Here is a 26,275-nt window from a genome sequence, read left to right as displayed (position 1 = left end):
GTTCTTTTCGTGGTATTTTTGGCCCCCATCAGTTACCTTTACCATTTTGAGCACATGCAAATAGCTGGAAAGCCCCTATGTTTTCATGGTCTTGTTTTTTAAAAGACAGAAAATTAAAAAAAAGAGAGCGAAGAAGAAAGAGAGGGAGGAGAAAGAAAAAAAAGGAAAAGATGATTGCTAAACTGATGAGTGTAAGTAGTTCGATGATCAAGAGTGTTTTGTTTTATAATAAGCCAATTTTAACATGAAGTCTAACTCTAGATTCACCTGTGCTGACAGGATTGGAGGTAAATGTAACTGACAGTGGGTCAGAATTTTTTCTAAAACTACCAGGGACAAAATATGTTCGGCAAAAGCTGGTCGTATTATTTTAAAACGGGAAGTAGACAGGGAAAATCCTTAGATTCCCCAAGGAGATCTGAGAGAGGAAATAGGGTTGTGACTGGCAGGGCAGAAATTGTAGCAGTCGCCTTGGGGACAGTTTTCTGTTCACAGAGAAGCACCATGACATGTGGCTGCTACATGGCCTAGATGCCAAATCTGTGTCTGTGACCTTCTAAACAAAGCCAGTGGAATGGATACACATTAGCTCATTTAAATCTTCATCAAGGTCCTGGCTGGAAGCTATGCCGATCAGGAAGAAATCAAGAAGCTTAATGGCTTGCTCAGGATCATAACATTTATAAGTAGAAAGAAGACATTTGGAGAAGACCAAATCATGTCCATTAAATGCCCATCCATCATGGGAAAAAAACCTAACAAGCGTACATGTGAGAGCATCTTGTGAACTTAGGGGTGTCTTGTGGGCATTTCTGGTTGAATGTCTTGGAGCTGCTGTTACCTCATTGGAGGATGCTGGTGCCAGTCATTATGGGATTTGGACATCTCAGGACTTGGAGGCAAGTCAGGAGGAAGGAAATGTGCTTGTCATTCAGTGCCGGAGCTAACACCTGGCAACAAGGAATTTGGAAGGAAGACTGCACTTGGCATTCTCTCTTCATTTTTGGAAGATCTTCCATGCAAGGTCTCAAACTGTAGTGGAGGCAAAAAGGACAGACGTACTGCCCACTTTCGTGAGGCACAGGGCCCAGCAGAATCCTTGGTTGGGGGTTTACCAAGTGGTAGGTGACTTCCCATGGCAGCTGTGTTTTATTTATACAGTAACATGAAAGTTGTGTGTTCCCATGACCAGTGTTTAAATATTGTCCTAATTCATATTAAACTCCAGATTGCCAACTTCTGACAGACCAGAGCTGGCAACTTGACATCAAATATCAGGCTGACAAATATTTATTATGTCCGAATAATGGCTGCTTTCAACTTTTCAGAGACCATATCCCCCCCTATTGCTTCCTTAGCAGAGAGCTGGTGTTCTGTTTCATGTACCATAACAAACTGTTCAGCATGGAGAAAAGATTGAAAACCTAGTAGCATCCGCAAGGATCCCCCCCCCCCCCCGCCCGCCAAATAAGTCATTGTGATACTGTATCAGCTATTACCTAGTCGCTGCACAATATCTGACAATGTCTTTAATCCCAGTACTCAGGAAACAGAAAGAAGCCAATGTTGTTTGTTGTTTTTGCTCTTTTGTTCTTGCTCTTGGGGGGGAGGGCTGCCAACCAGCTCTCAAATAAATCACACATGGAGACTTATTCTTAATTATAAATGCCTGGCCTTAGCTTGGCTTGTTTCTTGCTAGCTCTTCTTAAATTATCTCATCTACCTTTTGCTTCTGGGCGTTTCCATTTTGTTGCTTCTGTATATCTTTCACTCTTACTTGGTGGCTGGCTGGGTGGCTGGCCCCTAGCATCCTTCCCTCCTTGTTCTCTTGTTCTTTCTTCTCCTTTCTAACGTTCATCTTCTATTTATTCTCTCTGCCTGCCAGCCCCACTTATCAGCTCTTTATTAGACAATCAGGTATTTTAGACAGGCAAAGTAACAGAGCTTCACAGAGTTAAACAAATCCAACATAAAAGAATGCAACACATCTTTGCATCATTAAGCAAATGTGCCACAGCATAAACAAATGTAACACACCTTAAAATAATGTTCTACATCAGGAAAATTCTGAGTTTGAGGTCTACCTGCTCTACATCTTGCTCAGCCAGGGTTACATAGTGAGACCTCCATTGTAGCAGGAATCTTAAACGGTCTTATTAATAAAAACAAATCTAAAGCCAGGTATTGGGATGAATGCTGGAAGATCAAAGAAGCAGAACAAGCCACAGCCACCTCACCTTGCCAATTCCTCAGCTGATCCTGTTTCCTCAGACTGGAAGCCTCTGTGTCTTCATCTGAATGAGTCTCAGCTGAACTGCTTCTCAAAAACCTGAATGCTTAACCAGCCTAGTTCCTGGTTTTCATACCTTATATTCCTTTCTGCTTTCTGCCCTCACTTCTGGGATTAAAGGCATAAGTCACCATGCCTGGCTGTTTCCAATGTGGCCTTGAACTCACAGAGATCCAGATGGATTTCTGCCTCTGGAATGCTAGGATTAAAGGCGTGAGTGCCACAATTTTCTAGCCTCTGTATCTAGTGGCTGTTCTGTTCTCTGACCCCAGATAAGTTTATTAGGGTGCACAATATTTTGGAGAACACAATAACACCACACTCTATCTCTAAAAACAATATAAGAAAAGCAACTTAAAAAAGAAAACCAAGTTATTTTGTCTCACAGTTCAAGCATCCAGTCTATTATATCAAGAAAGCCAAGGTGGCACAAGCTTGAAGTAGCTAGTCCCCTATGTCTTCGTCAGGAGCAAAGAATGACAGGCTGGTACATGGCAGGTACATTTATAATTACATTTACATTAATAATTAATACATTGATTATTAATACATTAATTCATAATTAATACATTACATTTATAATTAAGAGTAAGTCTCTATGTGTGATTTATTTGAGAGCTAGTTGGCAGCACCCCCCCCCCCAAGAGCAAGAACAAAAGAGCAAAAACAACAATCATCTTTATACAGTCCAGGACCCAGCTTAGGGAATGGTGCCACCCAAACTTAGGGTAGGCCTTTCCACCCAATGAAGCTAACCTAGATAATCCCCCACAGCTTTGCCCAGAGATTTCTCTCTTTGGTGAGTCTAGAATGGATACTATTAACCACCATAGGTACCAATGTGTCCATCAAATATCCTTTTAGTGCACCCTGTTTTGTTCCTTTGAATGATTGGCTGCTTCCTAGAGGCATTTGTCTCTGACACGAGTGAATAGATGTCACTGCTATTTAGAGGAAGGTAAATACAGTGTCCATTGTTAGCAAGCAGGATTTCCAAGACCTGGGAAGATTTTGGGTACCTTTTTATAGCAAGGTCAATTTTATTATTCCTAGGAAAGAACTTCAGGTAACAAAGTCTTTGATTTGAATGACGTATGGAGTGGCTGCTAGGACAGTGATGTGACTGACCTCCGGCACATATTATGTGATTGACAAAACATTTGCCAAGTGAATGACTGCTCTGGGATTGCTATGGTGTCGACTTTGTTTTTAAAGGAATTAGAACAAAAACACCCTAGAAGACATAGTTTGCCTCTCACTTTCTTTTCATCCTTTTCTTTCTCTTCTTCTTTGCTCCAAGTGATGATTGATTCTTAAACAAACCAACACAAAACCTTAGAGGACATTTGTTGTGCCTAAAGGCTGGTCGCACTGACTCTCATCATCGTTGATGAAGCAGTGTGATTCCTCGAGTCTCCATACACTGAAGGGCATGGGTGGGGACCATCTGCCTTACTGTAAACCTCATGATTTGCTTCAGGTGAGCAGGAGCAGGCATGGTCATTGTATACACTCTCCAACCTTGGTGTAAACTGTTGTCCTTGTCTATGCTGGCTCTCTCTTCCTCTAATTCTTTCCAGTTGACAGCTCCCTCCTGGATCTTTCCTGATCACTTCAGTCTCCAGGGTCCCTGTGTGTAATAATGGTAGTAATGAGTACACATACATCAATAATAACAATATCAAATAGCATTTCACGAGACAGCCCTGTATGCCAAGTTCCTCTGAAGCACTTTGTATTCTTTCTTTTGACCCTCATCAAAATCTAGTTTGGTGGAGACTATAGTTATTCCCATTTTACAGATACAGAATCTGAGTGTGGAAGCACAGATAACTTGGTTGGGGCTCCAGAGTTCACCAGTGGCAAACTCAGGGTTGAAGGGAAACCCTTCCACTCTTCACATTTACTCTTCCAGTTCCAAGAATAATTCCTGTAGCCTTTGGGGTGGCGTCTCTCACATCATACCTAACATACGTGGAAGGGAACACAGTTCGGTGGTTGTTGCCATTTGTTTGAATTCTGTTTGCTCAAATTAACTGCCAGACTCTTAAGGGCAAAGAGGCACTTTTCACCCTTTGGTGTCAACAAGACTCTTCACAGCAATGTAAAGGCAATAGGATCGGGGCTAACTCACTCTTTATTTCCATGGTTCTTTAATCCGGTCTTGGACTATGCATCTGTCCTGCCTCCAGCCTACAAAAATCTAGACTCCTGCACCTCTTTCTCAGAACTGAACATGCAAGAGGTGTCCAGCCAACACAAGCGAGGAAACGGAGTCCATTGTATTTTTCTTGATGCGGATGACTAGGCTAGGATTAAATTTCTCTTTTTAAATTTTTATTTCTCACCCTCTGCATGCCTCTGTGTCTTTGAACTCTTTTGCATCCATCCAGATTACTGGGCATGAGACTTACAGCCTTCCATTTGAAAAGATTTCAGTAATGTACATAAAGAAATGCGGTCCAACGTAATCACTAGTGTCGTTTGATTTTGCCGTAGCTCTCTCTGGACCTCTACCACACTGAAGATGATATTTACAAACTGTCACTGGTGCTGGAGCCTAGAAATTCTAAATCGGTAGGTATTGCTTTTCTCTCAGGACTCCAAATACGGTTTGTCATTTATTGTCATTGGCCATTTTTATGGCATCTTGTGTTCTTAAGACTGAAGAACTTTGAAGATCTGTACAATTCCCATTTGACCAATGGGCCAGCTTATTCCCAAAGGTTTCAGAATTATTTCTTCACATCAGACGCTGACCTTTATCTTTTGTATCCCCCTCTAAGAACTCAGCTACACAAGAGACAAAAAAAAAGTCATCCTAGTATTTAAGATCCTGTGTTAGGTAGGGTTTCTATCCAGATCCCTTTTATCCTTCTAGGCTTTGTAAAAGATGAATGAATGAATGAATGAATGAATGGGTTGGGGAGAAGGCTTAGCGATTTAGAACACTTACTGCTATTGCAGAGGACCGGGTTCAGTTCCCAGCACCCACAGAGTGGCTCACAACCACCTGTAACCTGGTTCTAGGGGTTTTAATGTCCTCTTGTGGTCTCCACACATGAGGTGCATTCACACATGCAGGTGCAAACACTCATACACAGAAGTAAAAATAAAATAAAACAGAAACAAACAAACATACCAACAGGAACAGCACAAAAACACCCTCACACCCCACAGAAGTAGTTTAAGAAATTTTTTAATCTGTCTCAAAAATTTTGTGACTAAGAATGATTAAAGACACCTAAGGTTGACCTCGAGCATCCACACACCCATGCAATACACGCTTGCACACATGTGTGCACACACATTCCTACACACAGAGCCATGGCATGTGAAGAAAGGGTGCAAAAGTGTGAGTGCATGCACGAATCTGCCTAACTTGTATGAAGTTGTTGGTCTTACCAGTTGCCCAGCCAGTAGTACCCACCTCAACATAGTTTGGGGTCTAGATGAATTATGGTTCCTTCTCAGATTCTTTTGAAAAACATTTAGCTCCAGTTCATACCAAAAATAAAGAGCCTCCTAGAAGGGGTTTGCCTGTGTAAACCAGTGAAAACACCTCCACTGTCTGAAGGTCCCACAGAGAGCAGTAAATAAACCTCATAGCAGCCTCAGCTTGGCTTCCGGTTGGGTTGTGTGTGCTGCTTGCGTTATGAATTATGGTCACCACATTCCCCAGGTAACTAAGAGAAAATGTCTTGAAAGACAGACAAAACCTACTGGAAAAGCCTGTGGAGAAGTCAACGGTGGGAGACAGGATAGAGAGACAGAAGTAATTATTATCTGAAACAAAGTATGGGTGGAAAGGACAGGAAGTTGGCCTCATGTTGGTTACTAATTGTTATATGCATTCAGTGCAAATTTGTCACTAATACAAACTATTCCAAAAAATTGATAAAATTAGATAATTTTTGTTTGAGAAAGGCTCTTGCTATAAAACCTGTGCTGTCTCAAACTCTTGATCCTCTGCCTCAGTTTCCCAAGTGCTGGAATTACAGGTATGTGCCACTGTGGTTGGCTTGATAACTGTAATCTATATGTATGCATGTGTGTGTATGCATACATAGATACATACATACATATGTAAAAGTCCATGGTGCATTATCATGTGAACCTTTAGGAACGATCTGGTGATAATCTATAGTTAGAGAACTCAGATGGGCTATTTGGGTGGTCAGGGAGTACAGTGTTTTTATACTTACTTAAAAGAATAAAATGGAGGTTGCTATTAAACAAAGGGCATCATCAAAACATATCCTTAGCCATGTGCTAGTGCATGCCTAGAGGACTCACACTCAGAGGCTAAGGCAGTGGAATGGTAAGTTCCAGAGCTCCATAGTAAGGGACTTTGTCTCAAAAAGCCCAAACTAAGGCAAAGCATGTTTTGAGTTACTAGTTAGACTCCATTAACAAAAGATGTTGCTTTATAGACATGTGAAGCTATGTATGGTGGTCTCAGGAAGCAGAGGCAAGAGGGTATATACAAACTTGAGACCAGCTTGTTCTGTTGTCTCAGTCCTGCTGGGGTGACATAGTGAGACACTGTTCCAAATAAACACTTGAGCACTATATAGACTTAAGTCTTTACTGCTATTCATATATTAAATTATCTCTCTTGGTAGATCAAGGCCCGCCCGATTAATGTTGAAAAATGTGTCTGTGTGTTCTTTTAGCAGCCTACCTCCCCCACGACACCCAACAAGCCTGTGGTGCCCCTGGAGTGGGCTTCAGGGGTGATACCAAAGCCAGACCCCACAATCATCAACAAACACATAAGGAAGTTGGTTGAGGTAAGTGACTGAAGCTAAATTAAGCAGAGAGTTCTAGAAAGACTCTTTCTCTTTTCTGAGTGTTCTATGATTGTTCAGAAATCAGATGACCATGAAAATGGCTCCTGGACAAGTAGGAACAGTTGAGCTTGATTGAGGAACAAATTCATCAACTGACACTCCATGCTTCCTGCATTGGCCCCAAGAGGGGGATTTATCAGAAAGAACCTTTTCATCTCTTGTCCATGTCTTCTTTTATTATTATTTTTTGGAGGGTGGGGTTTTGAGGCAGTGTTCCTCTGTGTAGCTTTGCGCCTTTCCTGGGTCTTGCTCTGTAGACCAGGCTGGCCTCGAACTCACAAAGATCCGCCTGCCTCTGCCTCCCGAGTGCTGGTATTAAAGGCGTGCGCCACCACTGCCCGGCCTTGTCTATGTCTTCTTATTTACCCAAATATCCTCAGCTCCCTCTAGCTCCCTTCTTGAGCATTTATCATCCCTCTCACTGCCACCAGCTTGAAGAACTTTAGGGATTAGAATTACTCATGGAAAACCCACTCCAGATAATTTTGTTACTTCCAAGCAGGGAAATATCCTGTAAGATGGATTGTTTCAGCTGCTATATATTATGAAGGTCTTATGACACAGCCACCCAATGCCACTGAGGTCAGAAACATCACTCAATCTAAGTCAAGGCTCTTTTAGGGTTCTCACAGATTTGGGTGTAGTGATGCACCCATGTAATCCCAGCACTTGGGAGGCTGAGGCAGGAGGATTGGTGAATTTGAGGATAGCCTGGACTACAGTGAGACCCTGCCTCAAAGGATGTGAGAGAGAGAGAGAGAGAGAGAGAGAGAGAGAGAGAGAGAGAGAACAGGAGAGTGGAAGCACAAATGTGAAGGAAGAAGTGGAAATGTCTCTGTCATTAGAAACTGTTATCCAGGCCCAATTTTCATGGACTGGTACATTGTCTATTACAATAAAGTTGAATGTAGGAGACAGAGTATCTATGAGAAAGTAGATAGTGCTGTTTGCTGGAAAGGGATGTTTCAGAAGAACACAAAGAACGTTCTTCATCTTGGAAAACCCAGTGATTTGGCAATTGCTGAGAGAAGTTTTATGTTGGGTATGAGGCAGAAAGAAACAGTTTAAAGGCATAGTGTGGAAGGCCAGGTGTGCTAATGCACATGAAGGGCTGAGACAGGAGAGTTAAAGGCAACCAGAGGTACACAACAGGACCTGATCTCAAGAACAAGTAAGCTGAGTGCTGGAAAGATTGCTCAGTGGTTAAAAGGACTCTCTGCTCTTCTGCAGGGAATAGATTTGATTCCTAACATCCACATTGGGTGGCTAACAACCAACTCTAACTCCAGCTAGGGAATTCAACACCACTGTGGCCTTCATAGGCCCCTGAATGCACGTGCATGAACACAGACATACAGGCATATGTACAATTCAAAAATAAAAATTCATCTTAAGCAAGCAAGCAAACAAACAGAAGACCCAAGCAAGCCAATGACAACCACAAAGGTGGTGTGGAAGGGACTTTTGCTGAGGGAAGGGCCTAAGAAAACCGTATAGTCCAGGGCAAAGAGGGACAGAGTCTGGGGGCCAAAAGGACCCAAGGAGGACATTTCACATCAGGATGCTCTGATTACAGAAAATGAAAACTGAGAAGTAAAGATCTTTCTTTCTTGACATCCTTTTCCCTCTCATTTTCTTGCATTTTTTAAAATTAGCGTATAGGTTGGGGATTTAGCTCAGTGGTAGAGCGCTCACCTAGCAAGCACAAGGCCCTGGGTTCAATCCTCAGCTCAAAAATAAATAAATAAATAAATAAATAAATAAATAAAATTAGCATATAAACTATTATATTTCATTATGGCATTGTCAAAGAAATTTTGTGTTTACTTATCCTCCTGGCCTCCTCTTCTCCCCCAGGCTCTGTCTCTATTTGTACCCTCCCACCCCAGTAACCTCCTTTCTGCCTTTGTGTCTCATCTGTCCTGTTGTTCTCCCAACAGCTCTTATCTCCCTCTCACACTTTCCTTTTTGCTTCCCCAGCTTATACCCACACCCACATAGACCTATACACACACACAGAAACATTCAAAGCTAAGATCTGCAGGTATGAGAGAGAATGTGTCGGGTTTCTTTTTTTCCTTTTTGGATCTAGGTCACCTCATTTAACATAATATTTTCCAGACCCATCCATTTTTCTGAAAATTTCAAATTTCCTTTTTTTTTAAAGCTGAATAAAGTTTTTCCCATTGTGTGTGTACCACATTTTCATCAGCTCGATACTTCTCCACTAGGCAAGCAACTTAAAGGTTAAGTGTTTTGAAGTGCCTAATATTTGTTGTTGAATAGCCATACTTTAATGTACAAAGTACAAGAATTTTGTAAATGGGACTTTAGTACAAGTTCATAAATGAAATAGTCTTTTATTTGATTAAGCTAATAGTAACCATTTTTACCCAAACTGGGCCAATCTTTCAGCAAGGATTTAGGTTTGGACTGATGGGAATAGGGTTGGAGAAGCAGAGAGAGAAGAGAAGGGAAGTGGGGTGGGGAACTTGAGAGTCTCTTCTGAGCAGGGGGCAGCCTGCAGGATGAGGTGGGTCCAGACAAATGCTTTTTTGACATTGCATGTGCTTGGGGACTCTCAGTACACGCTGACACATCTGTTGTCAATATTTGATTTCTGAAGGGGAGAGTTCATGTGCCTCTCATCATTCTGAAGGATTTTTAGCCTGTGTATTGACTCTTATTTGAATTATAGAATTGATTTGTTCATTTGTAAACATTTTTCCCTCCAAGTATGAATTTTTAAAAAAAAAAATCTTACTAGGATTTTTATGAGGATAACATTCAACACATATTTTCAGTTTCTGAGGTAATTTAAATTTCTAAAGTTTCATTTTCTATTTTCATGGTATTATAATCAATAAACTCACCAACCTAACTCCTACTCAACCCTGAGGTCTCAGTTTAGACATTTCTTTCCCCAGGAAATCTTTCTTTATCTAAATTCCAACCTCGAAGCCCCCCCCCCCCCACAAACCACTTACCATTTTATAGTGTTAAACAAGCCTTGAGTTTACACTTACTGTTTTTCTCAAGTTCAAGGCCTGACTTATACACGCTCACGGTAAATGCTCCTCTATCCTTTGCAGTCTGTGTTCCGAAACTATGATCACGACCACGATGGATACATCTCCCAGGAGGACTTTGAGAGTATAGCTGCCAATTTCCCCTTCCTGGATTCCTTCTGTGTGCTAGACAAAGATCAGTAAGTCTCACTTTGTTGTTCTTAATGGATAGAGCTTAAAACAGAAGATGATCTAGGAGGTGTGTGGGGCCAGGCAAACCTGCATCCTGACAAGTCATGCCCTATTGTTCTGATGGGGCAGTCTGGCTTTTCACTCCTTGTTTTTCATGGCAAACTTGACCAGTTGGGTGCTGTCCCAGGGCAGATCCCATCTCTGTTCAACTTAAGTGCCCATTTGCAAATGAGCCAGCTCCCAGTTTCTTTCAATCCTTCCACTACTTCACTACCAGCTCTGAAAGCCCCACCAAGACAAATCGAAGTGATAAACGTAATGGCAGATGCCTGTGGTCCAGGCTACTTGGCAGGCTGAGGTGGGAAGATCAGATGCTCGGGTTCTCCTTGGGCTTCAAAGAAAGAATTCAACAACAGCCTGGAGGACTTAATCAGTGAGACCATGTCTCAAAATAAAAATTGGTAAAAGAAGGCTGAGGATAAAGCTGAGGGTAAAGAACTCCCGTGGGGACCCCTCTCCCCACTCCACACCCACAATTTAAGTCCAGTGTTCCTAATGACTGGCCAACATTCTTCTTTCTAGTAACTCACAGAGTAAGCTCCTGCTGTCATGTGTTTCTGCATACATCCTGGTTCTTGGAACTCCTAGCCTGGGAGAGGACACACGGTAGACAGGCACAGGCGTTTCTTAAGCTCCTTGATCTTTGAGGACTTTAGACCACGTGTGTTGGGAGTTGGAAGCTTCTGTGCCAGGATATCTGTGTGATGTGAGATGGGATACGTGCTAGGCAGCAAGTCCTCCTTTCTCTGTCTCTTGAGCCGTGGAAGGACCTGAGCCAGGTTGCTGCCTATTGGTTGAGCTCCAGTTGCCCCATTCCCTTTATAGTATAATAAATGGATCCCTGGGGCATGTATGATTCACTGATTCTACATCTGCATATATGTGTGTGTGTGTTTCTTTATGTATATGTATATGTTGACACACACATATGCATGTATCTCAATGAATGTCATCCAAATTAGACTTTTGTATCTGTTTGTGATTGATGCATATGTCTGCAGAAATTGTAGGATAAGTTTTTTAAGGATAGGAAAGATACTAGATGACTTAATTTTATAAATTCTAAGTATGATTCAAGTTATTTTGCATATGAGATGAAAAAAAGATCTTCAGTCTGGGGTACAATTATGGCATCGTTAATAGCAACAGGGAGACCTGTGGTAATACAAGTTGGAAAGGAAGATAGACTTTGCCATGGTTGTGTTGATTTTGAGGGGGGTGTATAGGAAGAGATGCCTAGCAAGTTATTGAAGACGTAGTACAAAATGTGTGAGAACAGCCAGGCGGTGGTGGCACATGCCTTTAATCCCAGCACTCAGGAGGCAGAGCCAAGGCAGATCTCTGTGAGTTTGAGGCCAGCCTGGTCTACAGAGTGAATTCCAGGAAAGGCTCCAAAGCTACACAGAGAAACCCTGTCTCAAAAATTAAACAAACAAACAACAACAAGAAAAAAAAAATCCTGTGAGGACAGTTGGGGTTGGAGGCACACATTAGCTTTTCAGCCCAGCCACATTAGCTGGTTGCTGGAGCTCGGTGCAATATTCCTTTCTGGTGGGAAATTTAGGGGAGATGAGCTCAAGGCGTGCAAACCAGCCTGCAGGACTTCCCTCCCCAGTCATGGGTGATGAAAGTAACAAGTGGAGTTCTGCAGAAGAGACAGAGAAGGGGAGCAGGAGAGGAAAGAGGAAAGCAGAACGGCACAGACCTACAGGCTCTATAGAGAAGAGGGTGTCAACAGATAAATCTGTCCCCGTGTCACACACTGCCATGAGGCTGGTGATTTCGAAGAATGAGAGGAGGCCACTGAGCATTGTCTTTAGTGACCTTTTTGGTAGGGTAGCTGTGGGAAGAACTTGACTGGGTAGTATAGAATGAGGGCAGAAAATGCTGATGAGTGAGTGATGCTTTGACAACTTTGGGAGTTGGCGAGAGAGAAAGACCGGTACTGGGGAAGACAGCGGGAGCAGGGAAAGAGATCGGAGGAGAAGCGGAGTATGGGGCATCTCTGTAAACCGAAGAAATAGGTGAGAAAATTGAGCAGAGCCTGCGAGGGAGCAGAGGTCGGTGGAGGCTGAAGAGCAGAGATGGGAGCCTGGTTGGGAGTAGCCCTTGTGATGCCATAGGGAGACCTAAAAGAGGAAGAATAAGGGATCCCTGAGCAGAGCAGGAAAGATGGAATCTCTGAAGCCAGCACTTCCCTATGTCACGTGTGTTGGTCCTTACTGATAGACAAGTGACAGGCAGGGTGTGTGATAAGCAAGGAACACATAGGTGGAAGAGGAGAGTCATTCTGTGTAGAGGCGATCTGGAGGGGTTTGCTCTAGGTAAGCAGTGGGTCTGGAGCACACAGATGCAAAGGTCACTGGGGGGTGCATTAAGCTGAATAAAGTTGGGAATGACAGCAGCGATTTCAGCCTTACTGTTAGTCACGGACTAGAAAGCTGTTCTTCTGGGAGCTTGTATTCAGTAATAAAGATAACTCTCTGATCCCTGTGCATGCGTGCACGCGTACACACACACACACACACACACACACACACACACACACACACACACACACACACACCATCTACTTATTGGAGAAGCCTTCGACTCCTTGATGTGTCTTGTGAGATTCACCCTCCTTTTGGATGTTGAAGAAAAATGAACATTTCTCATTCGCTTTTGGTCACAAAGATTTGGGAGGTGGTGGGTCCCAGAGGGTGGCTACTACTTACTGATACAGTATTCAAAGATTCTTCCCTTCTGTGACTCTCTCTACCAGGGATGGCCTAATTAGCAAAGACGAAATGATGGCTTATTTCCTGAGAGCCAAATCCCAGCTACACTGCAAAATGGGCCCTGGATTTATCCATAACTTTCAGGAGATGAACTATCTCAAGCCGACCTTCTGTGAACACTGTGCAGGATTTGTAAGTCAGCTTTTCATTTCTCATTTTTTTTTTTTTTTTCAGCGCCTTGGAAAGGTAGGGAAGTGATTTCCGAAACAGGATCCATTTTTCTTCTTTGCCTCAGAAGTAAAATGTGTGGCGATTCCCTGAAATTAAAGCCAGACTCAGATCTGTTGAGTTTAGCTATGCTCTGGGAGCACCCCAAACCAAGACAGGGAGGATTGCTGAGCCCCGTTCGATTGAGAGAGAGCTTGTACTCCTAATGTCTGCCAAGGGAAGTATCAGCGTAGAGAACTCTGGCATTCATCACCACTCTTGGCGATGGTTACTATGAAGAGGAGCATTTATCTTAGCCAGTTCCTGATAGTACTCATTTAACATGATATTAGTCACTACATCCATCACGGCATGGCTCAATACTTCCCAACTCAAAGAGGGGGGGAAAACCCTTTGGGGATAAGGCAGTCGTGATAATAAATAACATTTACTTAATGCCTGACAGTAACAAAGTCCCTGCACGGTGATGTCAGGCATCCCCACAGCATGCCCGTGAGGTAGGCATTTTCTCTGCATTCGGCCGGTGAAGATGGAGAGGTGAACAACGGCTAACCCAAGTCCTCCAGGACTTGCGAAGTCCTAATCAAAAAGCACATGGACTCCAACACTGGTGCTCTGAGTGTGAGCCCTGTGCTCAGCCCTCACCATGGCAGCGCATGAAGACTCTATACCAGCAGTTCTCAACCTGTGGGTTGTGACCCCTTGTGGGGGGGGGGGCGAATGACCTTTTCACAGGATTGAATATCAGATATCCTGAGCATCAGATATTTACATTACGGTTCACAGCAGCAGCGACATTACAGTTAGGAAGTAGCAACGGAAATCATTTTGGGTTGGGGGGGGGTCACCACAACTTAAGGAGCAGTAATAAAGGTCACAGCATTAGGAAGGGTGAGAACCACTGCCGTATACCCATTCTGGGTAGTGGGGCCCGCTTTTGGCCCTCTCCTTACCGGATTCTTGGGCTCTGATTATCTTCCAGTTGATTCTCAAGTAAAAAAGAAAATGAGAAATTTGAGGTGAAGGTGGGCCGGCACCTAGGTATGATAACTGCCAGAGATTAACTTGCTTTTTATTCAGCAGTCACATTGCAGGGCTGACTGCTGTCTGTCAATTACACATGTCCCATGCTATGCTTGAAGGACTGACTTTGTGAGACCAAGGGTACACCTATCTCTGAGAATGGGTGCGGAAGAAGCAACTTCTACTTTTTTTCTTTTCTTTTCTTTTTTTCCTTTTCTTTCTTTTTTCTTTTCTTTTCTTTCTTTTTTCTTTTCTTTTCTTTCTTTTTTCTTTTCTTTTCTTTTCTTTCTTTCTTCCTTCCTTCCTTCCTTCCTTCCTTCCTTCCTTCCTTCCTTCCTTTCTTTCTTTTTTTTTTGAGACAGGATTCTCTGTGTAGCTTTGGAGCCTGTCCTGGAACTCGATCTGTAGCCCAGGCTGGCCTCGAACTCACAGAGATCCGCCTGCCTCTGCCTCCCGAGTGCTGGGATTAAAGGCATGTGCCACCACTGCCCGGCTGTTTCACCTTCTACTGTCAAGATGGTTCCAGGTGCTGACAGCAGCCCCCAGTCCACCCTAGCCAGCTTGTCTCACCAACCCCAGGGAAAGAGAAGTTCCTTTTTTTGTTAGCATCTCCACTGGGTGCTTCACCAGACCCCCACTATTGGACAACAAATGCGTTTCCTTTTTCATGTGTCTCTTGTTTCTCTATTCTCATGGGGGATTTGGGGAAGTCGATAAACCTGAAAATGCAAGTGAGGCGAGACCATGGGGGCTGCTGCCCTGCAAAATTTGAGCCTTTGAATGCAAAGGTCAGACTGAGTGGACTCCCCAAGGCACAACTGAAAATCAGGATGATTACTCGGTCTCTGGTGCTGTGGGAGGGATTTGAGGTACTTATTCAGTCTCAGAGTGTGAGCTGTTGCTGCCCCCTCCTTACGTGGGGATGCCTGTTTCCTAGAAGAAGGATGATGCTCATTCGTGGGATTCCACGTCTTCCACAGGCTCATCTGAGTACAGGTGCTGCTGCACCCAGTATGAAGTACAAGACTCTGGATCCAGAGTCTGGAACCTTGGCCTGGAACCTCTAACAAAACCTCCAAGTTTTGCCTCCTCTAACTCCATGTCATGGACCCAAGTTCTTGACTACCAGTGTGTCTGTTTTCCTATTTGTAAAAGACAGTCAATATACTACTTGCCTGTCAAGTTGTTGGGGAGGTGAATAACACCAGGCAAGTTATGAGTCCGAAAGAACCAAGGGGATGGGAAAAAAGAGAAAACAGCACACACATTTTTGAAAGTGTTCTCTTGACACTTTTACAGGTTGCCTGAAATTAGCTCTTTTAATTTTTATGTTCCTTTTTATTTTTTAAATATATTTAATTTCATTAGTATAGCTTGACCTGATCTTTGCTCACATAATACCCAAGGGTCCATTGATCTTCATGGGATTTATAAATACAACTCTGAAGATATATCATTGAAAAGAATTATGAGACTGCCAGGAACCATTTGCCAGTGCCTGGGCCATCTGCTTTTGAAATAGATTCTATTTTAAGGGTAAGGAAGGCAGGGTATGTATTTCAGAATCAGAGTGTCAGAACTGAAAGCATGTTGGTAATCCCCACATTTTATAGAAGAAGAAACCGAAGGCTGGAGAAGCGAAGAGAGTTAGTTCCCCAAGGTCACACAAGTCACTGGCAGCTGAGGCACGAACCCCAGACAGCTCTCCTAACTCTGCTAACAGTCAGTGTTCTTTATATTATAAAGAATGTCAAGTGTTGTAGCAGCCCTTGTTCCTCAGGTCAGAGGAGCCTGGGAAATGCTCCTGAGACTCACCTAAGTGGGGTTGCCTCCAGCTGTCATTGGCTGGCACACTGACCCGGTGCCTTTTCCTGGCAATGTTCCCTCCTGGCTTCTAAGTGAGCTCAGTAGACCATGTCCTGAAAGGACCCTTGCTTGGTAATATCTCTTTTCAGCAGCTCTGCAACGGTGCTAATAATCTACTACATTTCCATATTAGGGTGCCCTGTCTTTAGGGGTGGAGTGGGGTCTCATTCAGTAGTTCAGGATGGCCTTGAACTCAAGACCTTTCTTTCTTAGTCTTCTGTATTCTAGGGTTAGATTCAAGCACCACCACACCAGGAAAAATGCCTTCTCCTCCTCCTCCTCCTCCTCCTCCTCCTCCTCCTCCTCCTCCTCCTCCTCCTCCTCCTTCCCACCTCCTCCTCCTCCTCTTCTTCTCCTTCTCTTCTTTCCCCTTTTTATTGAAAATAGACTTTTTTCTCACATACTATATCCCCCCTCTACTCCTCCCATTTCCTCCCCATGTAGCCTCCCATTCAGATCCACCTTTTTATATCTCTCACTAGGAAAACCAAAACAAAACAGGCTTCTAAGGGATAATAATAAAATAAACAAAAACTAACACATTGGAATAGAACAAAACAAAGAAACAGAAGGGAAAGGGCTCATGAAAAGACACAAGAAACAGATACAAATGCAGACAGAGACTCACTTCTTCCAACTCCCAGGAAGCCCGAAAAATACTAAACTGGAAGCCATCATCTAGCTTCAAAGCACCTGTGCAGGGCCTGCGCATGCTGCCTCAGCCTCTGTGAGTTCATCCGTGTGTTGGTCCTGCTGATTTAGAAGGCCTTGTTTCCTTGGTGTCCTCATGCCCTTGGGCTCTTCTTACATTCTTTCTGTCTCCTTAAGCAGGATTCCCTGAGCCTAGAGGGGAAGGATTTGATGGAGACATCCCATTTAGGGTGAAGTGTTCCAAGGCCCCTGATTCTTTGCATCATGACCGGCTGTGGGTCTCTATACTTGTTCCCATCTGCACGTCTCTGATGATGGCTGAGCAAGGCCTATGAGTCTAGGAGAATGCCCTTTGGAGTCATTTTATTGTTATGATCCTTTAGCAGTATGCTAGTATTTGGTTTTCCCCCAGGTCTCTGGACTATCTAGTCTTAGGTCCTTGATCACCCAAGTAGTGTTGAGTATGGGTTCCATCTTGCGGAGTGGGCCTTAAGTCAAATCAGATATTGGTTGGTGACTCCCACAAGCTGGGTGCTGTCTTTACACTAGCTTGTCTTGCAGGCAGGACACCATTGAAGATCAAAGGGTTTGTAGGTGGGTTAGTATTTACATCTCTGGTAGCATGCAGAGAGGTGTACTAAAGACACTAGCACATAGGGATGAAGGCTCTATGTAGATAGCAGCTCGACTTCTCTATGTTCAATGAGTTAGGTGGGTATTGTCTTCCGCAATAAGACCTTCCATCAGTTTGTGGAGAGCAACCTTTAGTCTTGGCAATGGCCTGGGTTGTTTGGGGGGTCCCATGGGATCCCTTTGGCCAGTAACTCAATTAGATGGAACCCATTGCTGGTACAGGGAGCTCCCTTTGGTGACAAGAGATGTCCTGTTGGGACTGTGTCTCCCCTATTATTCGGAGATTTTATTTAGATCAATTTCATATGTGTATGTATTTTAGGAGGCTTCTGCCGTATTAGGTTTCCATACTACCTACCCCTCAAATGGCCCTTAATTTTACCTAATTCTTCCAATATGTATTTCCTCCCTTCTTCCAGCTTTCTCCTCCACTTGACTTTCCCCTTCCACCACCCCCAATCCATCCATAATTATTTATTCTATTCTGTTAGGGAGGTCTATCTGTCCCCACTTGTCCCCTACTTTGTACTTAACCTCTGTGGTTCTATGGATTGTAACTTGGTTATCATTGAATTAACAGCTCTTATCCATACATAAGAGAGTACATACCGTATTTGTCTTTCTGGGTCTGGGTTACCTCACTCAGGATAATTTTTTTTTTCTAGTTCCACTCATTTACCTGTGAATTTCATTTTTTAAAAAAAATTGCTCCTTCTTAAATCTCCCTCTGGCCCTACCCCGGTGACTTTGCTCGCACAGAAATGACCCAGGGGTAAGAATGTCACCACTTGTAAAGTTTTCCAGGTTGGGACTTGTAAGTTATTTATTTCCCTGATCATTATCTTCACCACCTCTTCTATGACAGAAGCCAGCTAGATGATTTTTAAAGCTTCCCGGGCTCCTGAGAAGGTGTTGCTAACCTGACCGCCCACTTCCCTCTTCTGCCCTATCGGTCTTGGGTGGCACTCTGCCCCGAGCCGACCTGCCAGTCTGTGGTAAAGAAATGGTAAAGAAATCCTTCCTATCCGGAGGCAAACTACAGCCCTGCCAGAAGACATTTGCATCTTCATGTGTTTGAAAGACCTTGGGACTGTGAGGGATCAAAGGAATCTCTGGGGTCCCCTGCTGGAATTTCCTTGTCCGTGGGAGAGAAAGAGGCAGCTACCCCCACGTCCTTGTCCTTATGCCACTCTGCATTGGCAACTACTTTTCCTATCAGGGCCAGATGACCATGCTCAGGGGGCTTGATTGGCATTATGCTTTGTGAACAGTGTTCTCACCGGCCTCGGGAGGCCATCGACCTAGCTCCTCTCAGCATTGTTTTATTAAACAAGCAACAAGCACCTAGCCCAACCCATTAACAAGGTCGGGAGTTTTCTCAGCTTCAGCTGAGCCTAGTATTGGATGTGCTGGTGGTGTCCCTGCTGCCCCTGGGCAAATGGCATGAGAAGGCAGGAGGAAGGACAGGGCAAGGGCACCTTCCTCCCCATGTTAAGAACTATGTGGAAGGCAGAGCCCCCAGAACCTCGGGCCCAGGAGCCCCCACCAAACTAGGCTTAGCGCCCTGACCTCAAGACGCGAATCAGACAAATAACAGGCAATTCGATGTGGTTGGTCACATTGGGAAGAGGAACCAATTGAAGAGGCACAGTAAGACTCCATCGCGTCTCCCTTCTGAGTGCTGACACTTCCGGTTCAGGCATAAGTAGAGCAAGAATTATACATGCCCAAGCTGTTGAAGTGTGGCTTGGCCCAATTTTGACCCATCATTCCAGTCTCTTCTGCAAGGTGGTCTGAGAAGCTGTCAGAGAATTGTGGGAAGGCTCTCGGAGGGAGACGGGCCCCTCCTCTTGCTGGCCCAGGACTTCAGCCTTCTCCTTCTCCGGGCATGAGATTGCTGGAAGCTCCCGTTCCTTGGGGACCATTGCTTCATTCAATAGCTTGAGGGGAAAAGGGAAGGGAACATGAGTCTCTTCAGAATATCTTCATTTCTGCCAGGATGTTACACCACAACCAAGACTGTGCCCAGAGCAGCTGGCAAAAACACCCCTGGTTGAACCCGAGGCATTTGGCATGTCAAAGGCCAAAATTACAGTTCCAGTTAAAGATCCTAGGCAAAGCTATTTTAGGTACTAAAACCAGGCACCACCACGTCATTCCACAAAACAGAGTGAGTTTTCCAATGAGTTCAGTGGCAGCAGCTGATTTTATAGACCGAGAAGCTGAAGCCATGGCAGATGGGTCCCTCCCTCTGCATGGAAGGTGGAGGGTGGGGGGGGGGATAGAAAACAAGCCAGGCTTGAAGGTGCATGCTTGTAATCTCAATGCTTGTGAGGCTGAGGCAGGAGGATTAGGAGTTCAAGACCAGCCTGGGCCACACAGTGAGAGCCTGTCTAAACAAAAAAGAATTGGTAGCATGTGTTTCCTTCACCTTCCTGTTTAAGAATTAAGGTGTCGGTGTTGCTACATGACCGCACACGTGCTGTTTGGTGGCCAAGCAAGGGGCCTTACATCCTATGTAATCCGTGTGCTGGGTGGTCGCATAATTTACACACAGCGTGATCAAGCATATAGCATCAATCTATGCACATGTGTGGTGTAGCTATGTGAGCCCATACGTGCTTGTGTGGAGGGGGTGGGGTGTCCATAAAAAGTGGGTCACAGGCTCCTCCACCCCTTTCTTCTTCCCCCTTCTCCTTCTGCCTCTCTCTCCATGCACAACCTTCCATAGGCCTAAAGCACATCCCCTCTGTTCCTTCTCCTAATAAACTCTTATAGTGGGTTTTGTTGTACCTCGTGGCTTTCCTCACATGGTAAACAGCGCCACTTAATGACGTAGCACCGCCGCATAAAACTAACAGTAGGTAACAAATTGAAACTGGCCATTTAGGAAGAATTTGGCTGTTGTTTCTCCTGGTTCCTGGGAAGGTCAGATTAAAAAGCTTAGTTTCAGCATTGTGGGTGATTGTATTCCGATTTTCATTCTGGTGTGTTGGGGTCTTGTGCAGCAGCTAAGTCCCTCACAAAGCCCTCCGGTAACTTTTATTCAGCAATCACTTCCAACTAGCTAACTTCATGGAAATCATCACATCCTTGGTTAGCAGAGGTAGGTGGAGCCTTTTTTGAGTTCTCCCACAGCCCTGATGCAGACACGATGCCTAAGATCATTTGACCCCTCTTTTCCTGGCAAAATCTGAATTAGTTTTGTTGTTGTTGTTGTTTGTTTGTTTTTTAGCTGAGGATCGAACCCAGGGTCTTGCACTTGCTAGGCAAACGCTCTACCACTGAGCTAAATCCCCAACCCTCAAAATCCGAATTAGTAAGAGCACACCGAGGCTGCTTCCTTTCCTGCAGAGGGCGCCAGAAGCAGCCAGGGTCATTAGGAAGAAAGACAAGACCCAAGGGTCAGTTTTCCTACACATTTGTCTTGAGAGTACGTCACCAAAGTCGAAACAATGTGTCAGCTTACTAACTTTAATTTCCCATGCCAACTACTGTTTGGCTCTGAGAAAGAAAAGGGAAGCTCTCACCACAGCTGGAGGGGGCTGGGAGAAGGCTCCTCTCCGACAGGAAGGGTGTCCAGAGCAGGGACATCCTGTTTGTGAGCTGCCGGGCACCCAACTTCCCAGGACTTCCTTCTCTGGGGCTTTGTTTTCTTTCTAGGCTTCTCTTCCCATGCTCTGATGTTCCTTTGTCTTCTGTTTCAGCTCTGGGGCATCATCAAACAAGGATACAAATGCAAAGGTAATTTGGACATTTGGAGTGGGAAACAGACCTGTCTGATTAAACCCTAAACGCTCTTGGCCTCGTGGAGAACTTAGGTCCCTTGGGACAAAGGAAGCTGAGCTGGAAGAAGGCCCTGAACTTCTCAGAGGCACCCCTGAAATTCCGATGGGGGAGGGGAGGGCTAGCAGCTCCTTTGCCACCCTAGAAGCTGGGTCAGACACACAAGCAAGCGTCACACTCACCTGTGGCACCTCTGGGCTCTTTTCAGACTGTGGAGCCAACTGTCACAAACAGTGCAAAGACCTCCTGGTTCTGGCCTGCAGGAGACTTGCCCGGGCACCCTCCTTGGGCAGCAATCCCGGGTCACTGCCTGGAAGTCCAGCTTTACCCCCAGGTAAGTCTTTCTGTGTTCTTCACTGTCACAGTGAAGGTCTCTCTACACCTGTCCTTCATCTGTGTTCTGCATCTCCTTAGGGTCTGAGTCATATAAGCAGCAAGGATACTTGCTTCCTTAGATGCTAAACCCTTAATTCTTTTGCTTTTTTTTTGGGGGGGGGCTGAGGATCGAACCCAGGGCCTTGCGCTTGCAAGCGCTCTACCACTGAGCTAAATCCCCAAGCCCCTCTTTGCTTTTTTGGTGAGCTCACTCACATGCTCACCTGCGGCTAGTTGAATTCTCTCGCCTTGTCAGTTCCTCTGGGACCTCGCATATCAGATTTCTGGCATCCGCACTAACAGTGATGGTTTGCTACCGAGCAGACTGACGTCAAATAATCACAACTCTCCTCTTCCTTCTAGCGCAGGATGAGGTGTTCGAGTTTCCTGGGGTCACTGCTGGACACCGGGACCTGGACGGCAGAGCCATCACGCTGGTTACAGGCTCTTCTCGTAAAATCTCCGTGAGGCTGCAGCGAGCCACTGCTAGTCAAGCTACCCAGACGGAACCTGTGTGGTCAGAGGCTGGCTGGGGAGACTCAGGGTCCCATACATTCCCCAAAATGAAATCCAAGTTCCATGACAAAGCGGCTAAGGACAAAGGCTTTGCCAAGTGGGAAAACGAGAAGCCCACGGTACAAGCTGGTGTGGAGGTTGTAGACCGAGGCACTGCATTCAAACCTGACCAGGATGAAGGGCAAGATGAAGCCAAACAGGATGTCGAGGTCAGTGCCTCGAAATCCTAAGTAGTATCCAAAAGGAGGAGGCTGAGGGTGCTGATACGGGTATTGTGGCTCTGGAAAATAGCCTCATGACTTCAGAAGCACTATGATTGGAAACCAAGCTGTATCCCTTTTAGAGCTACTGCCTGGTCGTATGAGCCCGGAACGATGATTTCTTATCCCTTGGATCTGTTTCCCCGTGCAGAAAGCTAAAATAGAATTCTGCGGTGTAAGGAGGTCGTGTCTGTATTGCAGTGATACATCAGGGACCCGTAACTGTTGCATGTATTCAAATACCAGTGCACTGCATCATTTCCCAAGACAGAGTCAGGGCTCAGACTCAGGGAAGACTTGTAAACAGAGAATTAGATTCTCGCCGGTGCTAAAACAGACACGTAACAGTATCACAGAAAAAAGAGGGGTTGGAATCCAAGATGTGAACGGAGGCTCAAAGGTTCTGTAAAGTGGGCTGTTTCACCCAAGAGTCACACATTCAGGTCACCCGAAGTAAACTGGCATGCACATGGAATGTTAGGATATGCTGAAATTATAAATCGATTCAAGATGGAGATAATTCAGTTGTCAGCAGTCCATGGTGTGTTAGGAAAATAGATTTGAGAGCATCCACTACTCCCAATCTCTAAAGTAAAGCAATCATTGGGAAATCGAATTCACACTGTATGCATATGTATGTATCTAGATTTTCTCAGTGCCCTTATATGTTATAGCATGGCTTTCTGAGATGGAAATATTTGAATAGGGAGCATTTTGAAGGAGGGACTAATGTTTCGTGCAGTACCCTATGGGAACACCACTTTTTTGTTTGGTTTTTTTTGGGGGGGAGGGGGGTTTTGTTTTGTTTTGTTTGAGACAGGGTTTCTCTGTGTAGCTTTGGTGCCTGTCCTGGATCTCGCTCTGTAGACCAGGCTAGCCTCAAACTCACAGAGATCCGCCTGCCTCTGCCTCCTGAGTGCTGGAATTAAAGGCAGGTGCTACCACCTCCCAGCTGGGAACACTACTTTTATCATATATGAACTCTATGAGAGTAAGACTTTCATGTGCTGAGTGGACAATCTGGTTTTGTTTTTTTATGATTTATTTGTTTTTATGTATCTGAGTATGCTCATGTATGTGTGTAGGAATATGTGCACCTGCATCCATGAGCCTGAGCATATGCAGAAATCAGAAACGGGTGTTGGATGGCCTCTTCTATCACTCTCTCCTTTTTAAAAAAAAATTTTTTTTTTATTCAGGGGTCTATCTCTGAATCTGGAGGTCACATTCTCCCCTGTTGGCTGGAAGCTAGTTGGCTCCAGCAATCCAATCATCTTGTTTCTCCCACCACTATCTCAACGCTGCAGTTACTGGGGTGCCCAGGACATCCAGCTTGCTTTGGGGGTGCTAAAATCCAAGCTCTGCTTCTCATGATTACACAGCAAGGACTTTTGAGACATTGACCCATCTCTCTGATACCTGTTAACTTTTTATTCTTGTTTCTGTTTTTAAAGTTATTTTTGTGGTACGGAGTCACACTAGGTTGCATGAGGCTAGCCTCCAACTCCTGGGCTCTGGTTCTCAAGGAGCGGGGACTACAGGTGCAGGTCATACCTGGCTGGATCTATGATCTTTTAATCCCCACCTAGATAAATAAACTATGAGGCACACTGGTCATTTGAGGTCTTCCCTGGCATTCCTCTGGAAAACAGCTTTCTAGGAACACTCTGCTTTTATTAAATGAGACCCAACTGTGCAACAGGTTCCGATGTGTCTTGCAGGATGGCTGAGATCAAGCTGGGGGAACTGAAGGCCATCATGTCAGCTTTGGGGAGAGAGAAGAAAAGCTCCGCAAAGCACTTCTGGCTCTGGAAGTGATCTGGAAAAGAGATCTGCACATGCTCACAGCCTCATGCCAACCTGGGATCTCCATGACCAGACAGGATTTACCCCAACTCTGAACTATTTATTTCCCACACTCTGCCCCTGCTGAGGTGCCACGACCACTGTTATGGAATCAGCAGTTTCTCACATCTCTCTAGAGCCGTTTATACACAGGGGAATGAGAGCTTTTGGCACATGTGATGATACCCACTCTCTAAATTCAAAACTTGGCTCTTTTGGACAATATTTTTTTTTTTTTATAAATTGTGGTGTGTGTGTGTGTGTGTGTGTGTGTGTGTGTGTGTGTGTATGTGTGTGTGTGTATCACCTAGGTCTCACCAATCCTGTATCACCAAGGGGAATCACAGCCCCCAAGCTCGCCTAATATTCATACTAGCTACAGTGAAAAAAAATTATATGCCTCGTCACCTAATTATATTCCACAATTTCTGAAGAGTCCCAAAATAGAATGTTAATTAAGAAATTAAATTAAAACAAACAAACAAAAACCACCAAATTTCTAGGTGAAAAGAACAGCCAGTTTGGAAAGCCAAAAGTCACATTAAGATTTTTGTTTTAGATAACCTCTGGATGCAAAAGATAACTTAATTTCTTAATAAATTCTTACCCACAGTTGAAGAATATTCACAGAAAGAAAAATCATCATAAACCTCACTATGGATTGATATTCCATTTATGCCTTTAAAATATTAATACTTTAAATATCTTCCTTTGGATGTCTATCTTATGAAATAGTGATTCATGATGCAGAAACAGAGAGACAAGGCCAGGTTGGGGTTACACACCACACCTGTATTCATTCCCTGCAGTTGGGTCATGAGGTAGGAGGACCCTCAAGTCTGAGGTCAGCCTAGGAAACTTAGCAAGATTCTAAGAAAACTAATAATAAAGATAAAAGAAAAATTGAGGTGATTGAGTCTGTCATTGAGGGGACCATCTGATGCCAAATGACCAGTGATAAAGTCTTTCACAGAGGTAGCCTGGTCCACAGTTGAGGGCTAACATGTATGCATCCCATGTAAAACCAATTGTGTTTTCATTTGGGAAAGTCACTGGTGGTTCTGTTCTGGTCCTTAGAAATTGAGAGCGGGAGAACATGAATGTTAAGTGGTTTCAATGTCTTCAGCGGCCATGTGGGTGCTGGAATTTTCCTCCAGAAAAAGCAGTCAGTGCTCTTAACCACTAAGCCAACCTCCAGCCCCAGTGTCTTAAAACTTTGGTGGAGCCGATGTAATCTGCCCCAACGGTTCTGGAATGGGAAAGGATTCAGACTGGGAATACTGAAGAATAAGTTAAACCAATTAATTGAGGAGCTGAGATCAAGCTAGAGACATACTCACTTAACAGTGTCAAGCACCTCAGAGGACAGTGGTGTTGGATCTATGTATATACACTATGTTATTATTCATAAATACAGCTAAATATATGTTAACCACTTAAAAACAGAAAATGGTAACTTAAGTACAGGAAACCCTTCTGAAAAAAAAAATCAGAAAGAAACCTGTTAAGGAATGTTGGACTTTTTATATTTCTTTTTGAAGGAGTTATTTCACTTGCCATTTGACTTGGATATTTATGTGTTTTTATACACAGAAGGAATTTTGTATTTTCCAGTCTTCCCATAAGGAAACAAAATGTAGCGTCAATGAAAAATAAACATAAAAAGAAATACAATGTGTATTTGTATGCATGTATACAGCATGTGTATGTCAGTGCATTACACACACACAATTGTTATTATCCCACTGGAGAGGAATTTTGGCCCATAATGAAGCTGCTCCACAATTTTGATTACACCATCGACTTAGCACCAATGGTGACCTCAATGGTGACTTCATCAACTTTCCAGAGTCAATAAAATAAAATAGACAAGCCCATGGCAAAGCAAAACAGAACAATCTCGCTTCCTCAAGACCTCATTTTGTAGTAGATTGATTTTCTTCTTTTTTAAGAAAAGTCTTATTTTATA

The 26,275-nt window shown here is 44.1% G+C and overlaps 1 protein-coding gene across 3 annotated transcripts in view; it reads left to right on the top strand.

Annotated features, from left to right (window-relative positions):
* Positions 1–25,975, top strand: part of Rasgrp3 (RAS guanyl releasing protein 3) — a 103,962-nt gene extending 77,987 nt beyond the window's left edge. For all 3 annotated transcript variants that reach the window (XM_036171095.1, XM_036171096.1, XM_036171094.1), the window contains 8 exons: positions 4,790–4,867; positions 6,967–7,083; positions 10,236–10,351; positions 13,168–13,315; positions 21,232–21,268; positions 21,519–21,644; positions 22,049–22,410; positions 24,183–25,975. In XM_036171095.1, the coding sequence (XP_036026988.1) occupies positions 4,790–4,867; positions 6,967–7,083; positions 10,236–10,351; positions 13,168–13,315; positions 21,232–21,268; positions 21,519–21,644; positions 22,049–22,410; positions 24,183–24,191 (993 nt within the window). In that variant the 3' untranslated portion in view covers positions 24,192–25,975. The remainder of the gene's footprint in view (positions 1–4,789; positions 4,868–6,966; positions 7,084–10,235; positions 10,352–13,167; positions 13,316–21,231; positions 21,269–21,518; positions 21,645–22,048; positions 22,411–24,182) is intronic.
* Positions 25,976–26,275: the final 300 nt, after the last annotated feature.

This window comes from Onychomys torridus, chromosome 21 (genome assembly GCF_903995425.1).
Source record: "Onychomys torridus chromosome 21, mOncTor1.1, whole genome shotgun sequence".
In the NCBI taxonomy this organism is placed as follows: Eukaryota; Metazoa; Chordata; class Mammalia; order Rodentia; family Cricetidae; genus Onychomys; species Onychomys torridus.
The sequence above is the reverse complement of the archived record's forward strand: the minus strand, read 5'-3'. Positions and strand labels throughout refer to the sequence as shown.